Below are 14,047 nucleotides of genomic sequence, written 5' to 3' on the forward strand. Positions count from 1 at the left end.
GGACTTCAAATAAGCAGATGAAGGACACAGTTCAATGGTATAACAAGGTCTTTAGTGAGTATATTTACGAGTTGAATACAGATCAAAAAAATGATAACGATCATGATAACTAGGAACAAACTTGCTGGGACTGGGCATAAAGTCTTTTGTGCGTAGTCCATTATGGTGAACAAAAACACAAGAGCAAACTCCAACGGGCTGGTAAGTCTGAAATACAATCCGGAGACAGAGCTAAGTAGGGCAAGCTGGAGCAAGAGGGTGAATCTGAACAGAGGGATTTGATTAGTGTCTAAAAAAACAAACAAGAGAGAACAAAGGTGAGCCTGACAAAATACCATGATAGTGGACTGGTGAGGGTGGAGAGGTAGAGCCGGTCTTAAATATCCACAGGCAGAGGTGAGTGATTGGAGGTAGATGAGGAACAGGCAGATAGGTGACTGATATGTCACAGGAACAGCTCCAGCCAGCTCCGCTCTGGATTGGCCAGGCGAGAGAAAAACCAACCAGACGAATCACAAGGATCAGAAGAAGAGGGAGAACAGGAAGCAAAAACACAAAAACACAACAAGATACTAATCCCAACACTCCTGCCCCACGCACACACACAAACACACACTTTACAGATGTCTACAGGTGGATAACCTGGCTTTTTAGGATGGAGGCGGTAAAAATCAGAAATCAACTGGGGGTCTAGGACGAAGGAGCAAGGCACCCAGGAACACTCCTCAGGACCAAAACCTCCCAGACTGTAGAAACTGGAGACCTCTACCAAGCCGTGTCCAGACATCCCAAAGGCTAAGGACAGTAAAGGCAAGGCAATCGTCAGTGAGCCAGGCTGGTGGTGGGGGGGGGTTGGATGGAAGGCAGAACCGGCTGGAGGAAACCGACTTTAACTGAGAGACATGAAAAAAAGGGTGAACTCTGATCGAGGCTTGTAACCTAAGTTTAACAACGGATGGGTTGATAATTTTAACAATGGAAAAGGGCCAGTGAAACAAAGTGAAAGTTTCTTGGACTCTGTCTTAAGGGGCAACTCTTTAGCCAATAAGCAAACCTTTCAACCTACTTGGTACTCCGGGGCAGTGCTCTCTGATGATCAGCCACCTTGTGATTAGTCTCAGACGTTCGAAGGAGCACCACCCTGGTCTCTTTCCAGATTCCAGGGTAGTGACAAAGATGGTGCTGAACTGATGGCATGGCCAAATCAGTCTCCTGGAAAAGGAAGAGTGGAGGCAGGTAATCCATCGATGCCTCAAAAGGAATCAGCCCAGTGGCTGAACTGGTCAAAGAATTGTGGGTGTACTCAATCCAGGGCAGATGTTCGCTCCAGAAGATCGGCTGTGAGGATGCCACACAGTGAGGGGCTGACTCTAGGTCCTGGTTGGTCCACTCGGTTTGGCTGTTAGTCTGTGGGTGAAAACCAGAGGAGAGACTGAATGAGGACCCCAAGGCGGATCAAAACGCCATCCAAACCTGAGAGGTGAATTAGGGTCTCTGGTCAGACAAAATGTCCAAGGGGATGTCGTGGAGATGAAAAACGTGATTTATCATTAAATCAGCAGTCTCAGAAGCAGAAGGTAGCTTAGGGAGGGCAATGAAGTTTGCAGCCTCGGACAACCTATCCACCACAGTGAGGATGCCTGTGTTACCATTTGAAGAAGGTAAACCCATAATGAAGTCCCAGGTGATGTGGGACCAAGGTTTGGATGGGACTGACAGAGGCTGAAGCAGGCCAGCCAGTGGTTCAGCCAATGTGAAGCCTTATTCCTAGCGCAGACTTCACAGGCTGCCACATACTCCTTTGTGTCAATATCCATAGAGTCCCACCAGATGTGCCTCTTGAGCAGGGACAAGACAAGACAACTTTATTTGTATAGCCCATTTTTACAAGCAGTTTGTCTCAAAGGGCTTAACATAACATCAGCAACATCCTCTGCCCTTCGACCCTCACATCGACTAAGGAAAAACTCCCAGAAAAACCTTTAACAGGAAAAAATGGAAGAAACCTCAGGGTGAGCAACAAGCAGGGACAAGGTTCATCTGACTCCTAGATGACAAGCAAATTTGGATGTGTGGACCCACTGGAGGACCTGGAATCTCACAGAAAGAGGTACAAACAAAATGACCTGGACAGCCTTTACCCAGGTCCGGTTCCGATCTCAGGGCTTCCTGGACAGCTGACTCAGTTTCCCAGGAGACGGCTGCCACAACCATGCTGGAAGGGAGGATGCGTTCTTCCTCGTTGGTGAACTGTCTGGAGAGGGCATCGGATTTGATGTTCTGACTACCAGCAGGTCAGAGTTGCACAGAACACAGAACTATAATTGTGGATGAACCGCCTGTAAAGCAAAGCCCCAAAACCTTTGTACCTGTTCACAGGTCTCTGGTTTGTCCATCAGCAATCATGTACCACAAGAAACTCACCCATCTGGCATGGAACTCACACTTTCGTGCTTTGGCACTTTGTTCTCGTTGAGTCTCTGCAACACCGACCGAACATGAATGACGTGTTCCTCTGGCGTCTGTGTAAAAAGGATATCATCAAAATATACTAAAAGAAAGTAATTAAGATAATTTCAAAGGACATCATTGGCCAGAGCTTGGAAAACCGCAGGGGTGTTCGTGAAGGTGAAGGGCATGGCCAGGTATTCAAAATGGCCAAGTGGTATGTTAAAGGCCATCTTCTACCCGTCACCCTCACATCAGATGGTATGCATTACACAGATCCAGCTTGGTGAACAACTTAGCTCCCTGGAAAGGCTCGCATGCTGAGCTGATCAAGGGCAACGGATATTTATTTTTAATGGTTTATGACAACGGTAGTCAATACTGGGTCGCAGAGTCTTATCCTTCTTAGCCACAAAAAAAACCCAAAAAAAACCCGGCAGCAACAGGTGAGCAGGACTGACGAATGATGTCAGCAGACAGAGTCCTTAATGTATTTTTCCATGGCTTCTCGTTCATTCGTTGGAGAAGTTGTACAGTTGGCTTGTGGGCCAAAGTGCCCCAGGGACCAAGTCTATGGCACAGTTGTGGAGACGGTGAGGTGGAAGAGAAAAGGCTTTGGTTTTCCTAAAAACATTTACATGCTCAAGTTCAAGAGAAATGGCAGATTTTAGACAAACTGAATGACAAAATAAACTCCATCCGTCACTATGGGGCTTATCCAGTTCGGTTTATCCAGAAAACCGAACACTTTTGGGTTTTTTGAAGAGGGAATAATAAGAGAAGGGAATAAGGGTTTCGGAGAGATTTTGACTCTGCTGAACAAAGTTTTGGTCATTGAAATTATCTTCTGCGCCAGAAACAATCAGGGCTAGCAAGGGGATGATTAGTTGCCAACAAGTCAATGTAGCAGAAACTTGGAGGTGTGGGGTGGCTTTTTGGACCGGTTCTGTTACGCTCATCAGTATCTCCACCTGTACTGATAAGACCTTACTTTTGGCCTAGTGGGAGAGGGAGAAGAGGGAGAACAGAACGGGAAACAGACACAAAAACACAACAAGATTCTAATCCTCACAAGTTCTCTGACTTTCTTCTACTGACATAACAGAAATTTATTTGGGGGCGTTACAGTAGTGCAGTGGTTAGCACTATCGCCTCACAGCAAGAGGGTTCCAGGTTTGGGGGCCTTCTGTACAGAGCTTGCATGTTCTCCCTGTGCCTGCATGGGTTTCCTCTGGGAACTCCAGCTTCCTCCCAAAAACATGCACATTAGTTTTATTGCCCAGTCCATGTTGCTTCTAGGTGTGAGTGAGTTTTGTAGGTCACCCTTGTGCTGCCAAAACAGCTCTAATCTTACAGGCAAAAGGATCTCTGGGTATTTTGTGGTCACCAGTATTGAAGATTTGTGATCAGGTTTCATGACCATGATAATTTTAAAACATTATCATGAAAGGTCTCATCATCCCTTGATGATGATAACCCTTACCACTAGAAGAGTGGCAAATGATTACGCAGTCATGTGAAAATAATGAAAGATAATTCGTAATGTTTTAAAAAGCACTGATGTTATTCTGCCGGGGGTGTGTCATATCAGAAATTACTATTATGGGTTCATAAAGGCAACAAGAAACATTTTGTTGTTTGTTGTTGGGAAGGCACTGAATAATAAGATAAAGAATAATTTTTCACCAGGAACAAGAATTTCATTTGAACAACATTGGAAATTTTTTTAGCTTAAGATGGATAGATTGTATTATGAATTTCATGTCCAGTGAAGGTTTTATTTCTCAAATATATGAAACAGTTAGGCAGTCATTCTAAATTCCCTAAACTCAGCTGTAAACTGAATCAGCCATCTTTGGTGCCAAACACTTGTAGGTTGTTGACAATATATGTCTTTGTTGAGTTTCTGTACTCTCTCTGGCACTTTTTTCCTCATTTCTTTCCAGTCAATCTATTTTTTTTCTGTTTACATATTGTATTGAACAGCTATTGTTTTTGTTCTTGCTCTGATCTAGACTTTATTCTAGGATATGTTTTTTTCAAGGATAATGTCATGAAGTCTGAAGTTTCCTTTTTGAGTTGTACTTCTGTATTAGAAAAGAATAAAATTTGTAGAAGGAATTTTTCCTTGTCACTGTCTGCTTGCTCGAGGGTTTCTCTGGGCTTCTGTAAAGCACCTAGAGACATTTTTGAATGTAAAAGGTGCTATATAAATAAAATAAAATAAAACAAATAAAAAATAAAATTTATTGAACCAGAGAAAATTTGATCTGTCTCTGTCACCTTTAAACTGGTTGAACAAAAACATGAGATCGAAAAAAAGAAACCTGAAAATATGCCATCCTTATAATCCTGAATATATTACAAAGAAATCGTTAAAGCAAAAGAAACACAAAATGAAAATGAGATGGAGTGGAGGAAAGGACATAGGAAAAAGAACATAGTGAAGCAAAAAGTTTTCTAGCAGAGCCTCCAGTGCCTCTCATTGAGGACAACTACTGAAAAGAAATAGAAATGTTTTCCCATTATACTGTATCTTTGGTGTTCATTTCTTCAGCACTTCTTCTTTATGTACTTACTTCATACTGTTAAATGCCGAAAATATGTCATTGCTTAATCCTTTTCTTACAAAATTGAAGTAAATTGATTAAACATGTATTTGTCTGCTCCAGTGTAACATTTCCCTGATATGAACTGTAACACCCACTTCATGCATTCTTTCCATTTATTTAACCAGTTTCTGGAGAAAAAATAAATTCCAGTCATCCCAGGCAAAATAAGACATTACATTTGCAGACTGCATCTGCTAATCTTGTTTTAAAACCACTCAACCTGCAAAAGGAGTCTTAAATTTACACTTATCAGGTAAATGAAGAAAGTCTAAGGTGCAAGGTGAATTGCACTATTAGGACAGATGGAAATTGATCAGAATAGAAACTCATTGCTTCATGTAGAATGTGAAACAGTAACATTACACTATAAGCTATAACTGTAATGCATAGAGGCCTGAGTCTGAATTTAGAACAGCTACTCAAACCTGACATGGATAAATTGAGAAAAAAAATGGACCCAATTCAAAATACAGAGAGTCTTAACAGACCCAAATAGAGAGAGATTGACATTGCCAGCAGCGGAATGCTTCATCAGTTAACAATCAGCTGCAGTTCAAAAGAGCAGTAATACTGTTTTCTTGCACTTCGCTGTTCAAACTCTTCATCTGTCTGAGGAAATTCATAAATTTTCTTCAAGAAATATAATAAAGAAAAGTACTTTAAGAGGGAAAATATAATAAAAAGGATCTTGTTTTTTATTTTATGTAGGCAAAAGGAGGGCAGTGGTTCACTGGTGTATTTGAACCAAATAGTTGTGCTACAAACTATCGACCATGATGCAACTAATCAGATATAAGAATGTCTATATGAATATGACAGATAAGTCTAAATGAATTGCAATAAAATTAAATGATATCTCCGTACTCCTCCTTTGTATTTTAGGTGCTTTGCAACAAATTCACTCTTTAGCCAAGCTGTTAAATGTGGTAGTCTTCTCTCTTCTCTGGAAATTGGGTAAAACATACATTGTATTTCAGCGATTTACAATCATCCTATTGTGACCTACCTCACTTATGAACCTCACTTATGACTTATGAATTGGAATGATCTGAATGCAAATTGATCACATGGTATAAACAGAAAACATAATTTCCCTCTACAGATACTGAAGTTGTCAAGTTTTATGAAAGTTGTGTCTTTATAAGTACAATTACCATATTTACAATAACATGCTACTGTACCTCACTGAGCTAAAGAGTTCTAACATGTCTCCTACAGACTGTAGTATGCTACTTAAATCCTTCATTTCTATACTGTTTTTGTGCTGCTGCTTTCTCCTCTGTCCTTTAAGTCTCCCAGTCATCCTTACGCTCCTCTATATGTATTTCTTGATCAATATGCCTATGACCATATGCCTGTGGTCTGTGGTATCCATAGAAACAATTACACCATTAATGAAAAAAAAAAAAGAAAAACGAAAATTAGGTCAAGTGAAGAAATAAAACCATCACCACCAATTGGAGATATTCCTCCAAGATCACAGCTGCCCTACAATGAATTAAAATGAATAAGCTGTAGTGACATTACGTAGGTTTTCAGTATCTTGTTTTTATGAAATGGTAATGTGCAAACCCTCAGGTGTGCCTGCATCAAGCTCAGGTCTATATCATCAAAGGTAATCTTAAGAAAATAAAGGGGGAGGATTTTTAGCATAGTTCTCTATGTTGTTTCTGATTCTTTTCCATTGTTGTGGTTCTGAGGAAGTATCTGTAATTAATGCTGTGGCCACGGTTTTTTTAATTGGTGATGAAGCCATTCATAAAGCCCAGTGTACAGTGGAAACACATATGTGATATATGACAGAAGCATGGAGACATTTTCCATCTCAGGGTAAGCTGGACAGGTGAAGAAATCCCCAAAATATTTTCACTGAGGTCATCAGATACTGACTCGCATCCCTTGTGTGTGTCTTCACAAGTCACGCTGGTTAAGTTTAGCCATAAAAACTACTAGGTTAGGTTTAGGAAAAGGTCTGTGACAATTGGTTTCACAGAGGTTGCAAACTCCAGTTTACTACAGTTGTGTATGTGACACACCCTTCACTTTTCTTGGGACTTTCTTGCTTTGTAAACTACATCTCACTGTGCAGTTACCGACATGGCGTCTTCTCCTTCCATCCTTTCCATCTTTTACATATGTTTATATATGATGATGAAGACCAGTAGAATGGCAAATACAGCCAAATTCTGTGGCTGTATCGGGCTTCACAATACCTTCTTAGCTGTGTTATTACAGTATATAGACAAAAGCATTGGGGCACCTGACAACAGGGACTTTAATGACATTGCATTTATAAACACAGAAAGCTCTGGGGCAAACTGATCCAACCATGTCTTCATGGACACTGCTTTGTGCACTGGGGCACAGTCATCCTGGAACAGAAAAGGGCCTTCCCCAAACTGCTACAAAGTTGGTAGCATAGCATTGTCAAAAATGTCTTGGTAAGATGAAGCATTAAGATTTCCCTTCACTTGAAATAAGGGGCCTAGCTCAACCCCAGAAAAACAGCCCCATAAAGACTAGTGTCTATATACTTTTGTCTATACAGTGTACATTAGGAGATGCAACAGTTTTATTAGTGTGCCCACATATATTTTGAGAACTTTGATTGTAAGGAAACAATCTGCCATGTAGTTCTTTTAGGGTTTTTTTTTAATAACCACATAGGCTGCACTGATTTATTCCAAGACAATTTTACAGGGATCAAATGACTGTATTGTTTGTGTTGGTACTAGATCTGTCAGCTTTTGAAGAATCACTTTAATAATCCTAAATTTAGGAGATCGGAAATTTTGCCCTCATAATAACTAGAACCAGTACCTTTCCAAATGAGTATGTAGAGCACTGATGAGAAAATCCACACCTTCTTCTCAGTCAAAACTGAGGATTCTAACTGGCCAGATCTGACAACAGATATAGAAAAATCATTTCTCTTAAATTTGTTAGTGGCCATCATAGTAACAAAATCATTCAACCCTCTGTACTTCACTTATTTCTCTCTATTTCATCCTCTTCTTTAAATAAGAGGAATGTTATAGTCACCAATGGAAACTTCCATCGATTTGTTTTACAGCCACTCCTATGCACCCATCTATACATCTATCCAGTCTACATCCATTCATCCAGCTATCCATCCATCCATCTATCCAGTCTAACATCCATCCATCTACTCATTTATCCATCCACGCACCAACAAAAGCCCCTCCTCAGTCATGCATGCTCCAGGATCATCACTCAGCGTGATTAGTACTGTAATTCACTCCATCAGCTCATACCTCCATTCACCTGTTGTTTATTTCTTCACATTCTCCTCCCTGTTCTATCATTGCAGTTGTTTACCCTGCTTTTATGAAGCCATATTTCCACTCTATATAATATACGTTTTATCTTAGATTGAGCTGCGCAGGTTAAAGAATCCCTGGTTTATACTCAAATTTCACTACAAATTTACATGTACCAATAGGCATGACTGGCATTCATTTGCAAAATAAACCACAGTTTCTCATTTCCTGCAGATATGTTTTCCCTTTAGATGCAACCCCTCTATTAAATTATGATATTTATTTCTCTTCTTCAGCTCCTTCAGCCCTCTGTCACTCACTTTTCCACAAAGCTTCCTCCCCCCATTCCCAATCTAACCCACCCTTAGTCTTCTACCATCTCATCTTGTACCTATATTTTTATACTGGCACAGCAGCAGGTTCTTAAATGTCTTTTTAAATGTGGCGTTGCACAGTGCATAACAAGCTGGGTTAATAGTTGAGTTGACGTAACACAGCCAGTAGCCAATAGCCCACACAGTGTCAGGGACACAGGACTGGCAGAAGGTTGAAATCAACACCATGACATTATATGGTGTCCATGTGATGATAAAAGCCAGCAGGATTGCAAAGATAGTCTTGGTCACCTACAGAGAATGGAAAAAAATAGAGAGGAAGAGTGAACTGAACAAGAGAGTACAGGTTAAATCAAAGACTGTTAATCTTTTCATTCATTTCACTGTGGTATGAAAATCAGTTTGCGGAGAATCTATTGTTGTTGGTAACACTTCATGCAAAAGAATGAGAGCCCTGTTTGCTATTTTGCAGTTCACAATATATTAGGGCTGCATACTAAGTGCAGAATGATTTCAAAGGTGCCTTCAGTGGGTGGTTGCTGTCACCGCTGCTGGCTGGCAGCGTATTTGTTCTGTATTTTGAATGGGCAACAGCTGGTGGTGCAACGTCACAAACAGTCTGTGCACCACAAGCTGCAACTATCTACCTTGTAGTATAATTTCATACAAGGCTATAGACAGCAAGTTGTAGCTTAATAGTGTGTTCTGACAGAAGGTGAACATGAGGTCAATTTTTGGTTTATAAAATCAATAAAGAGATCTGACAGAGTACTACTGAGGATGGAACTGCAAAAACAGTTTCAATATTTCATCATGGCTGAAAATTTGCACAATTCGGGGAATACATGAACTTTCTTCATAAATCTGCAACAACAGAGAAAAGGAGAAAGTGGAGAGAAATATCACAAAGACGAGGGTTTCCCCTGAGTTGAAGACAAATGCACATGATAAACTCTCAATGAAAATCAGTGTGTCTGGTGCCTGTTTGTGGCACAGAAACACAAGACTTCCATTGTTCAAATTTGCTCTAATGATACTTCACGTTCTGTCTGAGCACACCTTTGGTGATGCAAGAGGAGCACCAAACTACTTGTTTCAGTTGACGTTTTTATTAGGGATTGAACAAACATTGGCATCAGCCAATATTGACCTTGCTGACTGATACTGACTTCCCTGCGGGGGCAGCCGTGGCCTAGAGGTTGGAGAAGCGGCTTGTGATCGGAGGGTCACCGGTTCGATTCCCCCACTGGACGGGCAGGAAAAATTTGGGTGTGGTGGAGTGATTAATGCGAAAAATACTCCCCCCCTCTATTAGCCGGCTGATGTGCCCTTGAGCAAGGCACTTAACCCCCCAATATGCTCCCCGGGCGCCTGATGCTGCCCACTGCTCCTGTGTGTGTTTCACTGCATGTAATTTGCCGGGTGTTGCATGTGTGTTCAACTAAGGATGGGTCAAATGCAGAAGACGAATTCAGTGTGTGTATGTAAAAATATATATACTGCCAATAAAGTTGATTCTTCTTCTTAAAAAAAAAAAAAAATGTTCACTGATGGCATAATCATTTCTTGTGTCGCATCAATTTTGCACTGGCACATTTATGAGCTACATCCTTGTCATCAGTTTGTAAGTACTGAAAAATGTTTCTCGATGAGTAGGTTGTTGTATACCAAGCTAAAAAGTTAATTAATTTATTAATTAATTAAAAATTGAATTAATTTTCAAAAACATAATCTTTTTCATGTGAAAAATATGTTATTAATGGTGGTTTGATAAACTTGCATGATCTAATTTGTGCTAAAAATTTTTTAAAAAAAGCACACGCAACAAATATAACTGGATGAGAATTTTTTTAATGTACACAGAAAACTTATTTCTCTCAGATTTCAGCACAGATTTGCTGAAGTGTAACTGTTAAGATTTTGGTTTCAGAGAGGGCTACAAAAAGCAGATGACTTATTTGATTTAATTAGATGGTTAATAAAATCTTTAGTCGAGATATTCAGTAAATTGTATAAAACACACCATGGAATAGTTCACAAGAACGGAAAATGAAACAGGCAGTAGATGAGTGCAGAAGTTTAAGAGAGATGTCCAGAATAAAGAATCCGAAACACAATGGCAAACTCCAAAAGGGAATATCAGGGGAATATCAGGTCCAATCTGGAGACAGAGCTAAGCAGGGTAGACAGGAGCATGGTGGTGAACCACCAAGCAGACGGTATAATCTGGTGAGGGTGGAGTGGGAGAGCAAATCTTAAATATCCATGGGCAGGGAATTGTGGGCATATTCAACCCAGGGCAGATGTTCACTCCAGGAGGCTGGATTAGAGGATGCCACACAGTGAAGAGCTGATTTCAGGTCCTGGTTGGTCCTCTCAGTTTGGCCATTAGTCTGTGGGTGAGAACCAGAGGATAGGCTCACCGAGGACCCCAAAGCAGAACACAAAGCCTTCCAAACCTGAGAGGTGAACTGGGGTACCTGGTTGCAGATGATGTCAAAGGGGATGTCATGGAGACGAAACACATCATTAGTCATTAAGTTTGCTGTTTCAGAAGCTGAGGGCAACTTCGGGAGGGCAATAAAGTGTGCAGCCTTGCCACAGAACTAAAATTGCGGATAAAATTTGAGAAGAGAAAGAGAAAAAGCCTCTGTAGCTGTTTACAGGTCCCTGGCTTAGACCTTCACCTTTTCAGGATCTGCCTGAATCTGCTTGTCAGCAATAATGTAGCCCAAGAAACTGGCGAGGAACTCACATTTTTCTGTTTTGACAAACAGTTTGTTCTCTGGGAGTCTCTGAAACACTGACTTGACATGAAGGACATACTCTTCCTTCATGATGATGATGGCGGCGTGCATGGTTGCAGCGGCTTACAGCTCTCCATTTCAGTGCACTTTTGTTTTTCTGTCGTTTTTCTTCCTTTTGTGCACTGCATCGGTACTGCGAACATCCAGTACACCAGGCAGACGCTTTTGAACATCAGCAACCTACACCAGTTATCTGTGTCGAGCGACTTTCATCACACGCATAATATCCCAGACAACATAGCAAGACCGCCGGGCTCTCCGTGGATTGTTGTCAGGTCTGGGAGGAAGCAGAGAAAGCAGAAGCGGGGCCGCAGGTCCGGTGTTATGCTAAGGCTAAGGAAACAACCATCGAGCCAGCTCTGCCAAGCCTGTATCTCTCCAATGCCTGATCCCTGGTGAATAAAATGGACGACTTGGATATACAACTCACTGGACATCACTATGTTTGCGACTTCTGTGTTCTGATCATCACCGAAACCTGGCTTCACCGAGGAATACCCGATGCAAGTGTACAGCTAGCAGGTTGTACTCTGCTCCGCTGGGACAGGAATGAGGACTCCGGAAAGAGCAGAGGAAAGGGGCTCTGTATTTATGTGCATGACAACTGGTGTAACAATGGGACAATAATAGATAAACAGTGTTGCCCGGACATCGAGTACATGTCTGTAAGATGCTGGCCTTTTTTTCTGCCGAGAGAGCTAACTGTTGTGACAGCGCTCTCTCTCTTCATGAACACCATAAACAAACAGCAGCGGGTCCACCCCAACGGTGTTCACGTAATTGCAGGAGCACTCAACAACAGCTTTTGAGAACGTATGGTGGCGCCCGTGCCGTCTGCGGCTGCAGTGGCTCTGACAGCGCAAATAGATTAACCGACAGATATATTGGCGGACAACTTCACGCAGTTTAGATAGGAACTGGCAGCGGACTTATCCAAACAGAGAGGAAGTATTAGATCTGGCAGGAAACAGTGGTTATTGGCACGTAGATGCGTCCACATTGGAGCTCCTAAACAGCCTTGGACTACTACATCCAGTGGCCTGTGATGCAGCGGAGCCTCGTACCAGCGGTGTCCGACAACGGGGGAGATGGAGGCAATGCGACAGAAAGAGGAAGCGGGGGTGTCGAGCGGGGCTACAAGCCAAGCTAAAGGCTAACCCGTTCAGGTAGCCGCTACCCTCCGTCCTGCTCTCCAATGTCTGTTCCCTAGAGAACAAACTGGATCACCTAAAGCTAGAGATGACGACCAGGTGGGAAACGAGACTGCTGCGCCATCATTCACAGAGACCTGGCTAAATCCATCTGTACCTGATGACGCCATTAGCATGGAGGGGCTAGCAACATTCAGGTTGGACAGAGACAGCTCTCTCACTGGCAAATCGCGGGGCGGTGGGGTCTGCATATACATAAATAACAACTGGCGTAGCAATGCAGAGAAGATCACATGTCACTGTTCTCCTGATGTGGAACTACCGACGGTGAAATGCAGACCTTTTTATCTGCCTCGGGAATTCACTGCTATCATCATCACAGCAGTGTACATTCCACCCAGTGCAAATACCAGAGATGCCATGAATGTCCTCTACCGCTCCATCAGTGACCTGCAAGCTGCACATCCAGAGGGGGTGTTTATGGTGGCAGGGGACTTTAATCAGGCCAATATGAAAACTGTATTTCCTCACTTCCACCAGTATGTGGATTTTGCCACGAGAGGTGAGAATACGCTGGACCTGATTTACAGCAACATCAAAGGGGCTTTCAAGGAAACACCCCGCCCCCACCTCGGCTCCTCAGACCACCTCTCTGTGATGCTAATTCCTGCATACAAGCCCCTATTGATCAGGAATAAGCCCATTGTGAAACAGGTGAGGATTTGGCCTGCAGGAGCCATGGATGCCCTACAAGACTGTTTCGAATCTACTGACTGGGACATGTTTAAGTCAGCTGCCATGGACATTGAGGAGTATGCCGAATCTGTGTCAGGATACATCCAGAAATGTTCGGCGGTTGTTAGCGTGGTAAAAACTATCACCACCCGGGCAAATGAGAAACCCTGGATGACCAGTGAGGTACGTGCAAGGCTGAAAGCAAGAAACAAGGCTTTCAAGTCCGGTGACATGGTGGCTCTGAAAACAGCTAGAGCCAACCTGAACTGGGCTATAAGACTGGCCAAGCGCGGACATCATGGACAAAAAATACAGGACTTCTTCAATGACCCCACTAACACCAGACGGATGTGGCAGGGCATCCAATCTATTACTGACTACAAGGCTCCTACCCCTTCCTGTGAGAACAACACTAGCTTCCTCAACCAACTGAACAAACACTTTGGAAGGTTCGAGGCACTGAACACCACCTCAGCAATAAAATCCATTCCTTGCCCAGGTGAGCAGATACTCCGCCTGGATTCAGCTGATGTCCAGAGAACCCTGAGGAAGGTGAATGCCCGGGAAGCAGCTGGCCCTGACAGCATACCAGGAAGAGTGCTCAAGGAATGTGCTGACCAGCTGGCTGGGGTTCTCACAGACATTTTCAATACATCGCTTCACCAGGCTGTGGTACCA

The 14,047-nt window shown here is 42.5% G+C and overlaps 1 protein-coding gene across 1 annotated transcript in view; it reads right to left on the reverse strand.

Moving 5' to 3' along the window:
* Window positions 1–7,161: 7,161 nt before the first annotated feature.
* The window catches only part of chrm4a (cholinergic receptor, muscarinic 4a), a 41,319-nt gene continuing 34,433 nt past the window's right edge, over window positions 7,162–14,047 (reverse strand). The window contains exon 6 of the mRNA XM_046382132.1: window positions 7,162–8,967. Within this exon, the coding sequence (XP_046238088.1) occupies window positions 8,722–8,967 (246 nt within the window). The 3' untranslated portion in view covers window positions 7,162–8,721. The remainder of the gene's footprint in view (window positions 8,968–14,047) is intronic.

This window comes from Scatophagus argus, chromosome 24 (genome assembly GCF_020382885.2).
Source record: "Scatophagus argus isolate fScaArg1 chromosome 24, fScaArg1.pri, whole genome shotgun sequence".
NCBI lineage: Eukaryota > Metazoa > Chordata > Actinopteri > Scatophagidae > Scatophagus > Scatophagus argus.